We start from the raw sequence: 19,834 nt of genomic DNA, 5'->3' as shown, positions 1-19,834 counted from the left end.
TCATTTTCTTTGGTTATTGAAACTTTAAAAAGTTCTTACTAAGAAAGTGATGGATGACTTTAGCAAGATATACGTGCTTGACAGTGGGAGGAGGCAATTAAAGTTGACATTTCAATTTTGTTTCTTTTAAAAAAAAAGCAATTTATGCAGAAGATGAATTGGCAGAATGCAATGACGTCTGCCATAGGTTTGCTTGAGAATATAAAGCCAGCCGAACTCCTCACTGCAGCTCACGCTCAGTAAACAGCTGATTGCCTGTCAACAGCATGCCTCAGCCCTCGCTCCCAGTTTGCCTGTTTTGCTTGCTGACCTTCACTTCAGCATGCTACATCCAGAACTGCCCCAGAGGCGGGAAGAGATCTTTTCCAGATGAAGATGTCAGGCAGGTAAGGTCCATTTATTCTCAATCTCTTTCTATAGCTTTATAAAACTCCTACATATGACATAAACATAAACTTGCATTCTTGTACCTTTAAGTTTAAACAGATTGTTGTTAGCTAATGTCAAACATTTACCTTGTTCAGAGTTGTAGCTGACTATGTGGGTTAATAATATATGTAACGAATTCAGAACTAGGTACTTTTCACTAAGTTTGCTCCCCAAGTCAGAACAGAGGGCTTTCTAAAAAAAAAACAAATATTCTCCCTGTGTTTAAGGTTATTTTGCAACTCTTTTAATTTTCTGGTACCTGGTTCAACATTCAATTCATATGAAAGATAAATGTTTTTGTTTTTCCAAGAAATGTGTGTTAACAAGTGTCACTTGGATCTAAAAATTAAATAGCTAACTAACAGCACAAACTCCAGTTCTACGATAGACTAATGGAAACAAGAGGAAAAAGATCAAGAACGTAAATAATTGCCAATGTTATTCAAATAGCTGAGATTGTGGCATAAGCAAAATAATGTCAGATTGAGGGAGAACCTGTTCCTGCTTATTTCAATTTTCTTTCTCAACTAGCTTAACTTTAGTAAGCTGACAAAAAACTGGCAGGATTTCTTAGTCTGTAAGGAAATATTGAATCTGTCAACAAGCATTTTACTTTGAAACAATTCACTTTGTTTCACTAAATAAATGCATGGCAATATCAAAGGCATGACAGAAATGTGAAGTTAAAACACTTTATCAAAATTAGCTGGAGTCACATGCAAATAAGGTGTAGCGAACATGTAGTGAGTGCATGGAATGTAAATTGTGGCACATCATTTGTCTTCATAGATTTCATCACTTGTAAATGAAGCATAGCTTTCACGATGTCAGAGTTACAGTGCAGCACTCAAATCCACTGAAGAATGGTTCAAATCTTTCAAAGAAAAACCCTTTCTTCCCTCAGGACATCTTCTAAATTTCAAAACAAAAGGTTTATGCAAACCCTTCTGAGTCAGAACATTAGTGTTATTGGAGAGAAATCATGTATTTCTTGTGTTGGGCTGTTTGATGTTTGATGTTTAAGACCATAAACTTTCCTGTTTTGGTTTCCATTTGTCACAGTTCTGTCCGCACACAGGTATTATTGAGGAGCCAGGAGAAGATTGATTTGCAGAAAGGGAAAGGATTGAGGGCAGGGCAACAGTAAGCACACAGAGTTGAATGCGTTTGGCTGTTTGGAATCAGCTTTACGATTTTCAATGTTGTCTTTTGGGTTTGTTTGAATTGCCCAAGGAGGCAAAGATAAAGGCTCCATCTCTCAGGATCTTGGCACAGAGTGTTCTTTTCACTTTCCCAATTTAGTCCAGCATCAACTTCTAATAAATTACTTTTGGCAGAATAAGATGATAGAGGTTTTAAAACAAATTATAAAATATTTATTGCACATATTATAATTTATAACATATTTGGGATCCCTAGCTTTATAAGTAGATGTGTAGATTAGTAAAGAGGCTTTGCTAAACTATTACTAGTAACTGATTAGTGAAGTATTATTTTGAATTCTGGGCACCAGACTGTAGGAAAGCTATCAAGACCTTTATAAATGAAGAGACCCTTAAGTGCAAAAGCAGGGAAGTTGTACTGAACCTTTTATAAAGCTCTGGTTAGGATCCAACCTGTGTCCATTCTAGTTCCTGAAGAAGGGTTTATGCCCGAAACGTCGATTCTCCTGTTCATTGGATGCTGCCTGACCTGCTGCACTTTTCCAGCAACACATTTTCAGCTCCAGTTCTAGTTCCCACAATTTAGGAAGGATGTGAGTCCTTTTGAGATGTTGCAATGGAGATTCACCAGAATGGTTCAGGGATGGAGAATTTTCACTACAAGGTTGGCTGGAAAATCTGGGGTTGCTGTGCTTGGGAGCAAGGCGATTGCGAAGAGATTTATTTGAAATGTACAAGATTGTGACAGGTTCAGGTTAAGAAGGCAAGAAAGACTGTTCCTAGTAGGTTTTTGGATGAGTGGTTCAGAATATGTGAAGAACTTTTTTATACACAAAGTGGCAATGAACTTGACACAATGCTCACAAAGGTGGCAGAAGCAGAGATGGTGACCGATTTCAAAATGAAACTAGGTGGGTACTTGAAAATAAAAACTTATAAAGTCATAGAGTCATAGAGGTGTACAGCACGGAAACTGACCCTTCAGTCCAACCCATTTGCCAGCACCCGGCCCATATCCCTCTGAACCTTTCCTATTCATATACCCACCCAGATGCCTTTTAAATGCTGTAATCGTACCTGCCTCCACCACCTCCTCTGGCAGTTCATTCCATACGTGTACCACCCTCTGTGTGAAAACATTACCCCTTAGGTCCCTTTTATATCTTTCTCCTCTGACCCTAAACCTCTAGTTTTGGACTCTCCCACCCCAGGGAAAAGACCTTGTCTATTTACCCTTTTCCATGCCCTCCCATGCTTTTATAAGCCTCTATAAGGTCACCTCTCAGCCTTCGATGCTCCAGGGAAAGCTCCAGTCTATTCAGCCTCTCCCTATAGCTCAAACCCTCCAACCCTGGCAATATCCTTATAAAGCTTTACTGATCTCTATGATTCATTCTCTAAAGTTTCACAACATCCCTCCGATAAAAGGGAGACCAGAATTGCACGCAATATTTCAACAGTGGCCTAACCAATGTCCTGTACAGCCGCAACATGACCTCCCAACTCCTGTACTCAATACTCTGACCAATCAAGGAAAGCATGCCAAATGCCACCTTCACTATCCTATCTACCTGTGACTCCACTTTCAGGGAGCAATGAACTTGCACTCCAAGGTAAGCAACACGCCCCAGGACCTTCCCATTAAGTGTAAAAATCTTGCTCTGATTTGCCTTTCCAAAATGTTGCACCCTACATTGATTTAAATTAAACTCCATTTGCCACTCTTCAGCCCATCTGATCAAGATCCCATTGTACTCTGCGGTAACCTTCTTCGTTGTCCACTGCACCTCCAATTTTAGTGCCATCTGCAAACATACTAACTATACCTGCTAGATTGATATCCAAATCATTTACGTAAACACATGACTACAGGGTCAGCGCAGGAGAATGAGCTGCCTAGGTTGCTCCATGGAGAGCTGGCATGGATTCAGTGGGCAAATAATCTCCTTCTGTGCCAAACATGAGTCCATAACTCGAAGATGTTTAATGTAATTGTGGAAAAATGAAAGGTGAGATGAGGAGAAATGTTTTCCTACAGCAAATTGTTATAATCTGAAATCTACTGCCTGAAAGGGTGGGACACATGTGTCTAATACTGAAAATGTATTGCTGGAACAGTGCAGCAGGTCAGGCAGCATCCAGGGAACAGGAGAATCGACGTTTCGGGCATAAGCCCTTCTTCAGGAATCCTGAAGAAGGGCTTATGCCCGAAACGTCGATTCTCCTGTTCCCTGGATGCTGCCTGACCGATGCGCTGTTCCAGCGACACATTTTCAGCTCTGATCTCCAGCATCTGCAGACCTCACTTTCTCCACATGTGTCTAATAGTAGCTTTTAAAAGGCGCTTAGATTAAATGATTGAAGAGGAAAGAATACAGCACCATGTAAACAGCAAGGGAGGATTAACTGATTGACCTTTCAAAGGGCTGGTATATTGATGATAGGCTGACCTAGGATTCCATGATCTGCTATTAAAAGTCTTTTCACTTGATCCATTAAAATCTTCAGCTAATTCAGCTGTAAAAGTTCTGTAGACCATCTCCTGTGTTGAATGTTGCTAGTAAAGTGGCTTCACGATCCTGCTGCTCAGCTTCAAATCTCTCTTTACCCACCCTGACTCTCATTTATTCTGAGAATGGTCTTAAAGCATATATCCTAACCTGCACCAACAGTTTCTTCAGTCGCCTTCTCTACCGTCTGAAGCCTTCAGTTTTTCTCTGTTGCTTTTCTCAAAGTTAAGCTTCTCTCCTCCTCTCCTCCCTCATTTGATCCCTTTACTTTTTTTCTCAGAAGGGCCTAGTGACACAATCACTAGACTATTAGTCCAGATTCCAGGTAATGCTCTGGGGACCCAGGCTTGAATCCTGCCATGGCAGTTGGTGGAATTTGCTTTTAATAAAAGTCTGGAGTTGAAGGCTTAATGATAACCATTTATTGATTGTTGGGAAAAACCCATCTGGTTCAGTCATGCCGTTTAGGGAAGGAAACTGCCATCCCCCTTACCTGGTCTGGCATACATGTGACTCTAGTTCCACAATGAGGTGGTTGACTCTTAACTGCCCTCTGGGCAAATAGGGATGGTTTAGCCAGTGCTGCCACATCCCATGAATGAATTTTAAAAAAGGATCTCTTCCAAAGCACTTTGACATCTTGGAGTATCCGAGGCTGATGGGTGACTTTATAGAGGTTTATAAAATCATGAGGGCATGGACTGGGTGAATAGCTAAGGTCTTTTTCCTAGGATGGAGGATAGGGCATAGGTTTAAGATGTTAGGGGTAAGATTTAAAAGGACCTGTGGGGTAGCTTTCTCACACAGAGGATGGTGCGTGAATGGGATGAGCTGCCAGAGGAGGTGGTGGAGGCTGGCACAGTTACAACATTTAAAAGTCATCTGGATGGGTATATGAATAGGAAGGGTTTGGAGGGACATGGGGCAAATACTGGCAAATGGGACTGCGTCAGATTGGGATGTCTCATTGGCGCCGAAGAGTTGGACCAACTGATCTATTTCGTGCTATCTGACTCTATCCTGATTTCGCGAATGTAAGTTGTTGCTGCATTTTCCTATGATACAAAAGAGATCATTTAAGAGTTTGACTGAGGTGGGTTAGTTACAGAGAGCAAACAGGAAGACCATGGCTCTAAGTGTATTAGTGGTTCCTCAGGTTTTATCCTGTCATGTATAACAAGTAGTCCATTGGTGTACCATTATACTGTAGAGAAGCCAGGTTTGTATCTGCAGGCACTTATTCTGCTGAACTGTGAAGATACTGTGAAGATCCTCTCACTCATCTGTTATAGCTAAGCCCTTATGGGTTGTGTTACAGTCTTATCTCTGAAGTAATAAAAGAAATTGCTCATTGACAAACTGTGAACCTTCAAATTGCTTGAACAAGTTTTTAAGAGAAAAGGCAGTTTCAAAAATTGCAAGAGTGTATTTGTTGACACGAGCTGGAATGAAAGGGGGACAAATCACCCGAGTCAGTCTAGAGATTAAGGTGGAACTGTGTTCCTCTCATAAAGGAGTTCTTCATTTAACATATGCTGCTGCTGAGTGACGGAGGTGATTTTCTGGCGAAGTGCTGCAAAGTATATGGGGAGGAGCTCTCTGAGCGTTTTACACCATCAGTAGCCATGTTAAAGATTCCTCCATTGAAGTTTAATAGAACAAGTCAATCCCTCCCAGTACTGTACAGGATTCGTCAACAATAGCTGCCTAACTTGTGTGGCTATGTCCAAACTAAGCAAGGGTGAAGACACATGAGATCCCAAGCATATGCAAAATGCCCTCTTGCAGCTGCCATGTTGTATCCAATGGATGAACCTGTGAGTATTGTCTATGAGGTGAGTAATATTTGTAGGTAAATTTTAGCAGCAATCTTAGCAGCTCACTTTGTCCCGAGTTTTAATTGAGGGCAACGGATAAAGTAGAACCAGAGCTTAGTGAACTTTCTCCATGGCTGTAGTCAAAATTAAGTTTTCTTTACAAAGACCTTTCCTGTTTCCCTTTTTTCTAACCTTTGCCAGTGTATGCCTTGTGGCCCTGAGAACAGAGGTCGCTGTTTTGGAGCTAACATCTGCTGCGGGGAGGAGATCGGCTGCTACATCGGAACCTCAGAGACCTTGAGGTGTCAGGAAGAGAATTACCTGCCATCACCTTGTGAATTTGCTGGAAGACCGTGTGGTGGAAATGGTGGGAAGTGTGCCTCAATGGGAATCTGCTGCTCTGATGGTAGGATATGGATTAGACTGCTCAGTGATTTGATAAGATCAAGTCTGTATTTTCCTTTTGACACCCTAATCCTTTTAACTCCCTCATCAGTCAAGAATATCCAACTCAACTTTAAGAATAATCATCGATTTTATCTTCTGTGTCAAAGAATAGGGCCATCCATAATATTAAGGGATGTAAAAGTGCTTTAAAAAGAACAGAACCAATAATGTATGTTTATGGAAATGATTTATATCATTCAAATGCTCACTACCCCACACTCTTAATGCTTGACTGTCCTGCTCATTACTTCCCTGGCCATCCTGCTCCTGACTGCCTCCCACACTCTGCCATTCTTTCCTGTTCTCCATGTGTAAGAGAGCAAGGTGCTAGAGGGAAAGGAACAGGAGAGTTCAGGAGTGGGGTGTTCTGCATATGGCCAGTGAGATGGTGAAAGTGACTGGGTACACAATCACTATGTCAGTGGGAGCACCAGTGTGCTGATGGGTAGAATAGGTGCCATCTTCTGTTCTTGGCACAAGTTGATGCCAGCAGCAATGACGTCATGAGCTAGGAGATACACTGTTATAAACAATAGGGAGTCTTTTCAGGAATACGTTAGGAAACACTTTGTATGCAGAAAGGAAATTTCTTCTCAAGCAAAACAAAATAAAAGCTTGGAAGTCTCTTCCACAAATACAATTGATCAGGAATCAATTTCCAACTTTAAACTTGAGCTTTCTACTTTCTGAAGATGTCAAGGGGATATGGTGAATAGGCAGTTATATGGAGTTAATAATTTCATTGAGTAAGAGGTCAAAAAGCAAAATGGTTGACTCCTTTTTGGACGTTCCTGATGTAACAGCTGGCTCTCTGCTCACATCAAGCCAAACTGGTGGGCAAAAACTAAAACCCAGAAACGTCTGGTGAGCAAGCTCAGCAAGTCTGGCAGTGTTCTGTGGAAGGAGATTTTCTTTGCTTTGTCCCAGAATGCTGCCAGACCTGCTGAGCTCTCTCACCAGATATTTCTGCTTTTGTTTCAGATCTCCAACATCTGCAGTCCTTTGTTTTATTTGGGTGAAAAAAACGTAGTTTGAACTGAAAATTGGGTTCGGAGTAGATGGGTTCAATTTTTTTTTCAGGGTAACTTTTACCTGTGGTATCAATGGATAAAATAGGCCTTTTGCAATTTACCTTTAAAGGTTTAGATTACTTACAGTGTGGAAACAGGCCCTTCGGCCCAACAAGTCGACACTGACCTGCTGAAGCGCAAATCACCCAGACCCATTCCCCTAACACTACAGGCAATTTAGCCTCGCCAATTCACCTAACCTGCACATTTTTGGATTGTGGGAGGAAACCAGAGCACCGGAGGAAACCCACGCAGACACGGGGAGAATGTGCAAACTCCACACAGAATCGCCTGAGGCGGGAATTGAACCCGGGTCTCTGGTGCTGTGAGGAAGCAGTGCTAACCGCTGTGCCACCGTGCCACCCATTTGAAGTATATTTTTGTTTTTTTTCACTCATGGGATGTGGGCATTTATTACCCACACCTAGTTGCCTTTGAGAAGGTGTGGTGAGCTGCCTTCTTGAACCATTGCAGTCGCTGAGCTGACCCACAATGCACTTAGGGAGGAAACTTCAGTATTTTAACTCAGCAATCATGAAAGAAAGGTAATATATTTCAATGTCAGGTGGTGAGTGGCTTGGAGGGGAGCTTAGAGGTGGTGATGTTCCTTTGTATCTGGTGCCCTTGACTTTCTAGATGAAATTGGTCAATGGTTTGGATGGTGCTGTCTGGGGATCTTTGGTAAATGTCATAGTTGACATTATGGAAGACAGGCTTTCAATATTTTTATGAATTAACTGCATTTAAATGCCACCAGCTGCTGTAGGGGTGTGAAGCTGTGAGCCTAGAGCATTAACCTGGTCTCTGGATCACTAGTCCGGTGATATTACAACAATACTAATATCTCCCACTGACATTACCACAATACCAATATCTCCCACTGATATTACCACAATACCAATATCTCCCAGTGATATTACCACAATACCAATATCTCCTAGTGACATTACCATGATAGCAATATCTCCCAGTGACATTACCACAATACCAATATCTCCCAGTGATATTACCATGATAGCGATATTTCCCATTAACATTACCACGATACCAATATCTCCCAGTGACATTACCACAATGACATTATCTCCCAGTGACATTACCACAATACCAATATCTCCTAGTGATATTACCACAATACCAATATCTCCCAGTGATATTACCACAATACCAATATCTCCCAGTGATATTACCACGATAGCAATATCTCCCAGTGATATTACCACAATACCAATATCTCCCAGTGATATTACCATGATAGCGATATCTCCCAGTGACATTACCACAATAACATTATCTCCCAATTACATGATCACGATACCAATATCTCCCTAGACATAGGAATTGCTGGATCAGAAAAGAGCAAGTTCCACCTGGCTCAACTTTTACCATTCTGGTTGGCGTGTAATCATGCAATATTGGGGTTGTAAACCAACTGAAGCAAAAATCAATTCAGCGCTAATAGTCCTCACATGGGTGGTGAGGAAATCCCCCAATGCAGAGGACTTGATGTGGAAAATCACATTTCCTCCCAGTGTGCTCTGCCTGCCATGTCATATCTCAAATTATCTGTGTACTGTATACCAAAATGTTTCTTATACATACACTGTAACTTCTATCACCCTTTCTGTCTCAACAGCATTTCTTCATTGCAAACATTTCACTGACCTATCAGCAACCAACAAGCAGTTCTGGTCTGGGAATTAACCCTCGGTCCTGCTGAATGTAGCACCTTGCAAAACTGATCGGGTCCTTACATTTATCCTCCTACTTCTCCTTAACACATAGATTGCAGAAGAAATAGATATGATCTTTCTGCTAGATGCTTTCTAATCTACTTAATAAAGCAAGAAACAAAGAAATGAAAATCTTGATTATGTTTTTCATTTGTTTTTCTAGAAACCTGCACTGCAGACTCGACATGTCTGGGAAATGAGAATAAAGGGAAACACTCACCCATGGAAAGAAACTTAAGCCCCTTAGACAGTGCTGCAACTGACCTCCTTCTGAGACTAATGCATCTTTCTAACAGGCAGCCTGCAGAGAAACAGCAGCTAATATAATATCATGTATTCAAATGTGCCCTCTCTTTGCTGCCTTTGAGAACATGCAACACTTGGAGTATAGGCAGGAGCTAGGTATGGAGCAGGGGGTTTTAATAAGAGGGCCATAAACAGTGCATGTTATTCTATGACAACGATATATCTGAATGCTATCGAGTGTACTTACCTAATACTAACAGTATGTCAATCTCAATATTTATTTTGAAGGTAGTAACTATACTTTGTCAAATGTCACTTCAGTTAACTTTTCTTCAAGTAAATTTTGTTAATAGTATCAAATAGTTTAAGCTGCTTTTCATTTCTTCAGTAACTTGTAAACATTAAAGAAGCATGTGTATATACATAGCAAAATAAACTCCTATTTGCTAATGGTGGAACTGCAATTCAAAATGGTGGTATTTTGTATTGTCTTTGAGTGTTTATTTATCTGAGAACAAGATTAAAGATCGAGTACAAGGCAGATAAAGAGCATAAAGCGTATTCTGAAAAGCATTCACTGATTCACATCAGTGGGCGGCACGGCGGCACAGTGGTTAGCACTGCTGCCTCACAGCGCCAGAGACCCGGGTTCAATTCCCGCCTCAGGCGACTGACTGTGTGGAGTTTGCACGTTCTCCCTGTGTCTGCGTGGGTTTCCTCCGGGTGCTCCGGTTTCCTCCCACAGTCCAAAAAAAGATGTGCAGGTCAGGTGAATTGGCCAGGCTAAATTGCCCGTAGTGTTAGGTAAGGGGTAAATGTAGGGGTATGGGTGGGTTGCGCTTCGGTGGGTCGGTGTGGACTTGTTGGGCCGAAGGGCCTGTTTCCACACTGTAATCTAATCTAATCTAATCTAATCACTTTTGTATCGCTATGTTAGTGAGAACATTGTCACAAATTTAGAGTAAACGGAGCACCAAGGATGAGTTATCTCACCAAGTGACTCTGACCTTCTTTGAGATGGGGGTGAAGATGAGGAGGAGGCACTGGGGGAGTTTAGTTAGAACTTCTCTTTTGAATTAAACTAGATAAGAAAATTTATCAGAGACAAATTTTGATCATGTCACTGATTTGTTCAGAAAGTATTGTGGCCTTGTAGATATAAAGGGGATAAAGAATTCATCTTGTTGGTAGAAAAGTTGAACCAATGGTTGAGAGGTTTTATGAGAATAGATTGGATTAGATTCCCTACAGTATGGAAACAGACCCCTCAGCCCAATGAGTCCACAGCGACCCTCCAAAGAATAACTCACCCAGATCTATTGCCCTACCCTATATTTACCCCTGACTAATATAGGGGCAGCACAGTGGCTCAGTGGTTAGCACTGCTACCTTACAGTGCCAGGGACCCACATTCAATTCCAACCTCGGGCGACTGTCTGTGTGGAGTTTGCACATCCTCCCCATATCTGCATGGGTTTCTTCGAAGTGCTCTGGTTTCCCCCCACAGTCCAAAGATGTGCAGGTCAGGTGAATTTGTCATGCTAAATTGCCCATGGTGTTCAGGTTGGGTGCATTAGTCAGGGTAAATGTGGAGTAATAGGGCAATGGGTCTGGGTGGGTTACTATTCAGAGGGTTGGTGTGGACTTGTTGGGCCTGTTTTCACATTGTAGGAATTCTAATTCTAATGCACCTAACACTGTGGGCAATTTAGCACAGCCAATTCACCTAACCTGCACATTTTTGGATTGTGGGAGGAAACCCACGCAGACACAGGGAGAATGTGTAAACTCCACACAGATGGTCACCTGTGGCAGGAATCAAACCCAGGTCCCTGGCACTGTGAGGGAGCAGTGCTAATCACTGAGCCACTGTGCCACCCAGTAAAAAATGCTAACCTGATTGACACACAGACATTGGCCTTATGAACTGTCCTTCCATAGTCCTGTTAAACTCGAAATAATCCAACATCAATGCTGCATTTCGTGCCTCTAACTACCATGTGGGCATCAAGATTCACTATCTTGGCTTTTAGATTAGATTAGATTAGATTAGATTACTTACAGTGTGGAAACAGGCCCTTCGGCCCAACAAGCCCACACCGACCCGCAACCCACCCAGACCCATTCCCCTGCACCTAACACGACAGGCAATTTAGCATGGCCAATTCACCTAACCTGCACATTTTTGGTCTGTGGGAGGAAACCGGAGCACCTGGAGGAAACCCACGCAGACACGGGGAGAACATGCAAACTCCACACAGTCAGTCACCTGAGGCGGGAATTGAACCCAGGTCTCTGGTGCTGTGAGGCAGCAGTGCTAACCACTGTGCCACCATGCCGCCCTTTTACTCCAGCACAGAATCAGTGGATCGAATGGCCTTCTGCTGTGTGGTGCTATTCTATTATTGTTTAATGTCAACAACCTATTTAATGTTTTTTGACTGCTAACAGACATCAAAATCCAAATACTACTTCTTAATAACCTTAGATGCTGTCCTGTTCAATTCTTGTCATGTCTTGCATTGTAAGATTTAAAACTTAAATTTAATTCTGTTATTATAACAAAATGCCAGTTATAGCATAAAATGTCATTCAATATTTTGTGCCCTGTGGGAAAAAGAAGGACCAGTGATTCATCCAAAACCATAGAGCATACTTCAGTCTCTCAGGCCTGTGCGCTAACTGAGCACAGTTCTCATTTGGATGGGGGAAAGCAAGCTCCTAAGTTGTACAAGGAGATTAATTCTAATAAATCCTGAGACCCAGTGACAAATAAATGGAAACAAAAATCTGGAAAATTCAATATAGTCAATTTAGTCAATTGGAATATTCCTGCTGTTTTTGAGCGATTGCAGTTCTGGTATAATCTGATCAATGAAAGTGACCATTACTGATATCAGGAATATTGCCTTAAATTAGGAAGCACTCCATCATTGCTAGGCTATCACATAAATTCCAAATAGTTTCTTTTCATTCATTATGGATTGTGGGCATTATTGGCATCTATTGCCCTAAGAAGGGTCAGGTTCTTCTGAAAAGCTGGTTGCAACTGAGAGTCTTGCTAAACTTGGTTGGAGGGTAATTAAGAATCAGCCAGCTTAGACTGGAGTCACATATAAGCAAGACTGTTTCTTTCCTTTAGTCATGTTATTATACCATATTCATGATCACGTCTTGAGACCAAATCAAATCAATCATTTGCACAGAGATAACTCCCATTTTGTGATAAATCAATTCAGTTATCTTTCTGAAAAACCCTTCCATCCTTCATCCTCCGAGTAGCTAATTCTCAGCATGGTTTTAAACTCTTTACCATTTAAAATGTTTGTGCACAAACCCTAGTGTTGTGGGAACACTCGGTCATGAGCTACCGGGAAGAGATTATTCAGCACTGTTCTGCCTTAGCTGAAGGAACATTATGATCTGGAAAACAAATAACGATACTGCACTCAAAACATGTGGCTCAGCAAGTCTGCTTTCAAAAACAAAGATATAATCTAACCGTTTTGAGGTCTTCTGAAACAATCACCATCATTGAGAGCTGCAGGTTAAATGGAAAGATGCAGAGCGCAGTGCCCTATGGACCAAGAAGCTTCAAAGATCAGCAGTAATCTTAAGAGTTTCCAGCCAAGTACTAAGGGATATTGCGCAACTTTTTATTTCCCTACTTTCTAAGATCTTGTAACTGAAGATGCTATGTACCTTTGCACCTAAGATGGTGTTGTGAGTGGTGACATATAAACTCCTTAGTGCACTCATTTGAGTGCGCATGCCAATAAAACTAATTCAATTCAACTCAACAGTAACAGGAGAAAGGATAGAAATCAGCCAGGTGAAGCCTGCTGCTTATTATAGCCTGATCTTTGCGGAAAAATATTGGCAAACTATTGGAAATGGAAGTTGAATTGGGACACAATAAAAACCAGTTTTGTCGTTACCTCAAAAATCTGCTAACGTTTGTGATCCCAGTAATTTTGTGCTGCAAAGTGCTCATTCATGTCCTCACCTCAATGAAGAGGTCTCTTTGGTTTTTGCTCCTCATCATCCCACCCCTCCTCTTAACATCATTTGGTTATTTATATACTCACAGAAGACTTTGAGTTCCCTTTTATCATATTCTTGAGTCAACAGAGTAGAAATAGGCCCTTCAGCTCACCACGTCTATACTGACTGATATTCACCAAACTATATTAATCCGATTTGCCTATACTTGGTTCGTATCCTGCTGTGTCCCAATATTTTAAGTGCTTATCCTGATGCTCCTTACAGTTTGCGATAGTACCTGCCTCAATCACCCTCTCAGGCAGCACATTCTATATTTCTACCATCCTTTCTAGGTGGAAATTCTTTTCACAGAACTCATCTGAACCACTTGCTCCTCACGTTAAACTTATACCCTCACACCTGTCTTAGCCATTAGTCTCTTACTTCTTTGTTCCTCTTATTTCTTTCCTCACTTCCCCACTGAACTTGAATTGAATTTATTGCCACGTGTACCAAGGCACAGTGAAAAGCTTTGTCTTGTGAGCAATACAAGGGGATCACAGAGTTTCGGAGCATAGATAGTAAATGATAGGTAAACAGCAGCAAAAACAAAAACACGGGTACAGGTGAATGTTAAGAGTTTGTGAGTCGTTTCAGTATCCTAACAACAGTAGGGTAGAAACTGTTTTGAAACTGGCTGGTGCGTGTGTTCAGGCTTTTGTACCTTCTCCCTGATGGTAGAGGTTGTAGAAAAGCATTGCCAAGGTCGGATGGATATTTGAAAATGCTGATGGCCTTTCCTTGACAACGGGCCTGGTGGATGGATTTGACAGTTGGGAGGTTGGTGCTTGTGATTGTCCGGGCTGACTTCACCCCTCTCTGTAACTGAACTTGGAGATAGTGAGCATTGCAGATACTGGAAAATTGGAGTCGATAAAATGTGGAGCTGGACAAACCACAGCAGGACAAGCAGTATCAGAAGCACGAGAGTCGATGTTTCAGGCAGGACCCTTCATCAGGACTGAACTTATTGTGTTCAGCCTGGAACTCACATACATTAGCAATCTGGAACCTGGCATGCATTTCCTTCATCTGCTTCATCTTGCCATTTGGCATCCAGAGAGCTCTGGGGGTTTTTTTTGTCTCCTACCTTTGCCACTCATGGAATTGCATCTCAACTGCACCAGAGCTGCTTCCACTTCCAAAACAACTCATTCTTCAATTAGAGATTTACCAACAATGGTTTATTCTAGCTTGCCTGGGTCAGACCTGCTCTCATCCTGGGGAAATTGGCCATCTCCAATTCATAATTTTTACTCCAGATTGACCTTCTGCTTTTCCATAGCTAATCTAAACTTTATCATATTATATCACTGTTCCCTACATGTTCTGTGGATTCTGGATCCATTTAATCTACCCTGCTTCTCTGAATCATATTCAGCAATGCCGTCTTCCTCACTGGTGAGAAATGTCCTGACAAAAAAAAGTTCTTGTAAACAATTCAGAAACTCATTCTCCTTCTGCCCTTTGCACTATGACTAATCTATTCAAAGTTTGTGAGAAGATTGGTAGCTCGGGTGATCATTGTTGTGGTTCTGTTCGCCGAGCTGGGAATTTGTGTTGCAAATTGTGTTGCCTCTAGGAATTCCCTGGCTGTTCTCTGTTTGGGGACAACACTACTATTATAGGACAAGCCAAACAGAGAACAGCCAGGGAATTCCTAGAGGCATGGCACTCATCCACAGATTCAATCAATAAGCACATCGACCTGGACCCAATATACCGACCACTGCAGCAGACAGCTGGAACTGACAACCGGAAGCGGCAGGGACAGACCACTATAAATGCTGGAGGAAACATGACAGAAGCGCTTCACAGGAGGTTCCCAAGCACTGAGGATGTCACCTAGACAGGGGACGAAAGATCTGCAACACAAATTCCCAGCTCGGCGAACAGAACCACAACAACTAATCCATTCTTTAAATAAAAGTTGCTACAGTATTACCAAACCATAGAGAGACACGACTGTGGTGGTTAAATCTGACAGTCACCACACCAACAGGCAAGGGGAGGGATTGAGCAGAAGAATCTGTCATGACAACCTCAGCTGGTGAGGGAATTGAACCCACAGTCTCACATAACTGTGCATCACAGAGCAGCCATCCAGTCAATAATCCAACCCACCTGCATGTTCCCCTCCCAGCCACTTGCTATCCTGGTTTGGAAATGTACCACCGGGTCCTTCACAGTCTTTGGGTCAAAATCCTGGAAATCCCTCCCTACTTGCATTGTGGGTTAACCCACAGCAAGTGGACTGCAGCGATTCAAGACGGCAGCTTATCACCACCTTCTCAAGGGCAAGTAGGGATGGGCTATCAATGCTGGCCAGCCAGCAATGTCCAAGTTGCATAAAAAAATAAAAAAATAATTAATTTCCCCTATCACCACTTCTCTGTGGTTCATGCACCATTCTATAATTTTACTGAGAATGTGCTTTTCAAAATTTTTCCCATGAGTTGTTGGTGTTGATGGGACATTACCACTGTGTCATAACAGTCCTCTATCCCCCTGGCTTGTAAGATGATGAGTTGCACTTTGGTGGTCACGACCATTTTGAACCTTCACCAGTAACATTAGCACCATGCCCGGGGTAACATTGCTCTCAGTTCTGATAAGGGGCAACATGTACAGCCATACAGGCCCTATTTCCCTCTGAACACTTCTCTGGTGAGCAACAACTCCTAGCTTCCGGTGATGACTCCAAGCCTTATGCTGACTCCCAGCCTCCGCTGACAACTCCCACTCTCCAGCGACGAATCCCAGTGTCCAGCAACAATTAGCAGCGTCTGGTGACAACTCCCGGCCTCTGGTGGTGACTCCTAGTCTCCGGCGATGACTCCCAGTCTCTGGTGATAATTCCCCATAGGTGCCTCCTCATGTATCTTGGCAACCTTCCAGCTTCCCGTAGCAGTCTCCCAGCGTGGTGTGGTACCAGGGCCCAGTGTGGGCTGGAAGCTAGGTGCCAGTGAAGCCTGTTGTACTGACCCTTTATTTCTGGACATTTTATTTCTCTATTATCTAAGACCTTGTAACTGAAGAATCTGTGCCTAGGTACTTTGGTATCTAAGTTGGCAATGCAATTGGTGACGTATACATTTTTCACTGTACTCATTGACCACATGTAACAATAAAGGCTATACTATTCTATTCAATGTCCTAGGAACCTAAAGATCTCCCAACTGCAACCCACCCCCACCCCTTTCCAGGACCCCTTTACTCTCACTCATACTTCAGCATACAGGAGCAATTGGCACCCAGAGCAATCCAGTAACTATTACCATTTGAGGTTTACTTAGTAATCTCTTCCTGAGCTCCATAAAATCTGCCTGCTGGTGCTCACATATGCCATTATGGATTTTGTAAACATCCCCCCGTTCCTCAGAATTCTCTACAATCTGTTCATTATGTCCTGAAATGTTTTATCAAGGAAGCATTGCAGCTAAGTCAAAGTCAGCTGTGGCCCTGAATAGTTTACAAACTCTGCTCTGTTCATCTTTTGATTATGTTATTACTACGCAGAGATGCAGCACAGTCCTCATGTAATGGAAATTTCAGAAATCTATTTTGTCTGAAAGATCTCCTTTGCATAATAGGTAGTGAATTGGAATAGAATTTGAGGGGAGGGATCAATTATTGACATTTTGGAATCAACAACAGGACTCATGAATCTCGATTTACTTATTCCACTTCAATCTAATAGCTCTTCTTCTTTGATCAGACCTAATTTCCCTGTTTGCACTGCAGTGAATGTACAGGAAAATAAATTTAGTCGATAAAAATCAAATACTACTAGGATGCACATTTGATGGAACCTTGGAATGCTAACTTTGGGCAGATACATTTTTTGTTTGTGCTGGTGGTGAACTTGAAGGTGTGAAAGGCATTTGATGAAATTGTGACATATCTAAACCTCATTACCTGCCCACCTCTTTCACAGTGATGTTCTGGAGGGGAAAACCAATGGTCATCCTCCAAACCAGCTGGGGCTCTTTAAATAACTAATTGGGAGAGAGGCAGAAGATGGGAAGCTATAGGCTGATTAGCCTAACCAGCTAAGATTGGTAAAATTTTCAAATCTGTTACAGAGTATTTCGGAATGCATGGTAAAATAGGCTGGGTCAGCACATCTTCATCAAAGGGAGATCATGCCTGACCATTCTGCCAGAATTGTTTGAGGAAATAATGAGCAAGTTAGATAAAGGAGAGCCAGTGGATGGGATCTATTTGGATTGCCAGAAAGCCTATGGCAGATGATGATGTGTGGAGTTCCGCAGGGCTCCATGTTGGGACCGCAACTATTCACGTAATACATCAATGATCTGGACAAAGAAACTGAGGGCATTGTTGCTCAGTTTCCAGATGACACAAAGACAGATAGAGGGGCAGGTAGTGATGAGGAAGTGGGAAGCTTCAGAAGAACTTGGGCAGGCTAGAAGAATGGTCAAGGAAGCGGCAGATGGAACATAATATGGCAATGTGGGAGGTTATGCACTTTAGTAGGAAGGATAGAAGCATTGACTAAGTTCTAAATAGTGAAAGGCTTTGGAAATCTGATACACAAAGGGACTTGGGAGTCCTAGTTCAGGATTCTCTTAAGGTTAACATGCAGGTTCAGTTGGCAGTGAGGGAAGGTAAATGCAATGACAGCATTCATTTCGAGAGAGCCAGAATACAAGAGCACAGATGTGCTGAGGCAATATAAGGCTCTAGTCAGACCACATTTGGAATATTGTGAGCAGTTTTATGCTCCATATCTAAGGAAAGATATGTGCTGGTTTTGGAGGGGATCCAGAGAAAGTTTACAAGAGTGATCCCAGGAATCCTGGGAGAAATGGTTGAGGACCCTGGGTCGGTACTCAGTAGAGTTTAGAAGGATGAGGGGACATCTGAATGAAACTTACAGAATACTGCAAGGCCTGGGTAGAGTGGATGTGGAGACGATGAATCCAATAGTTGGAGAGACTAGGACCCAACTGCACAGCCTCAGAGTGAAGGGATGACCCTGCATAACTGAGATGCAGAGGCATTTCTTCAGCCAGAGGGTGGTGAATCTGTGGAACTCTTTGCTATAAAATATTGGAATGGCCAGGTCACTGAGTGCATTTAACACAGAGAAAGAGAGGTTCTTGATTGAAAAGAAGATCAAGGGTTACAGGGAGTGGTTAGGAAAACGGGTTTCAGAAACATATCAGGCAAGATTGAATGTGGGGTAGACCCAATGGGCCTGAATTGCCTAATTCTGTTCCTATAGCTTATGGGTTTGTGGTCTAATTAATGTAATTTTTAACAGTCAGGTCACTGTTTTGGAGAGCTGGACACCTTGAGGCTGTGATTGGGGATCCTTTACAAGGATCAGATGACAATCCAGGAACGGGGTGGGAAGGGTCATACGTCCATTGGGATGGGTCAGTTATCACTCAGAAAAGGCCAGGTGACCATCGGGAAGGGTCAGGTGACTGTCCAGGATCAGGGTGGGGGGTGACCAAGTGACCATCCAGGACCAGAGTAGAATGGGTCAGGTGATCATCCAGAGTCAGGGTGGGGAGGGTCAAGTGACCATCCAGGGTCAGGGTTGGGAGGGTCAGGTGACCATCCAGGGTCAGGGTGGGGAGGGTCAGGTGACCATCCAGGGTCAGGGTGAGCAGGGTCAGGTTCCACTTGGGGACTGCTCACTGTGGAGAAACTGAAAACTGAAAACACTTTGGAACTCTATAACTTGTTAATAAATGCCAAACTCTTAAGAAATGTCTCAAAGTGTCTAAACGTTTTTTACTCGATATCATTTAATCTATAGAAACACATAAATGTTACGGTGCAGGAAGAGGCCATTTGTCCCATTGCGTTTGCACCAGCCCCTCAATGTGCGACCATGAGAATGCAAAAGGAAGCCTGGGAGTGCGTGCATACACAAGGGAGAGGGCATCTGAGAGACATACTACACACTGAAGAGAAACAGAGAGAGTGCGCAGCTGTAAGTGAGACCATGCGTGTATGCATGAGCAAAAGGAGTGCAACATTGCTGAGACTGACACACCCATACTCAAGCATGCACACACATGTTCTCTCACACACAAACATGCATACACACATGCTGTCTCACACATACACACATGCACTCTCACACACACAAACACACCAAATACACACACAAACATGCACACACATGCTCTCTCACACACAAACACACATGCTGTCACACACACACATGCTCGAAAACATGTTCTCTCACACAAACACACATATACACATACTGTCTCACACAAACACACCAAATACACACACAAACGTGCACACACACACACACACAAACACGTCCGTACACACACACACACACAAACAAATACACACACATCTTTGAAAGAAATAAACAGTTGG

General features: G+C 42.6%; 1 protein-coding gene across 1 annotated transcript; it reads left to right on the top strand.

Annotated features, from left to right (window-relative positions):
- The first annotated feature begins 223 nt into the window (after nt 1–223).
- On the top strand, nt 224–9,879 carry LOC122555282 (oxytocin-neurophysin 1-like). The gene is made up of 3 exons (XM_043701121.1): nt 224–386; nt 6,121–6,325; nt 9,333–9,879. The coding sequence occupies exons 1-3, from the start codon at nt 267–269 to the stop codon at nt 9,494–9,496; spliced, it is 489 nt and encodes a 162-aa protein (XP_043557056.1). The 5' UTR covers nt 224–266; the 3' UTR covers nt 9,497–9,879.
- The last annotated feature ends 9,955 nt before the right edge of the window (nt 9,880–19,834 follow it).

The sequence above is a fragment of the Chiloscyllium plagiosum genome, chromosome 1 (genome assembly GCF_004010195.1).
Source record: "Chiloscyllium plagiosum isolate BGI_BamShark_2017 chromosome 1, ASM401019v2, whole genome shotgun sequence".
NCBI lineage: Eukaryota > Metazoa > Chordata > Chondrichthyes > Orectolobiformes > Hemiscylliidae > Chiloscyllium > Chiloscyllium plagiosum.
Note: the sequence above shows the minus strand (reverse complement) of the source record. Positions and strands in the feature narration are given on the sequence as shown.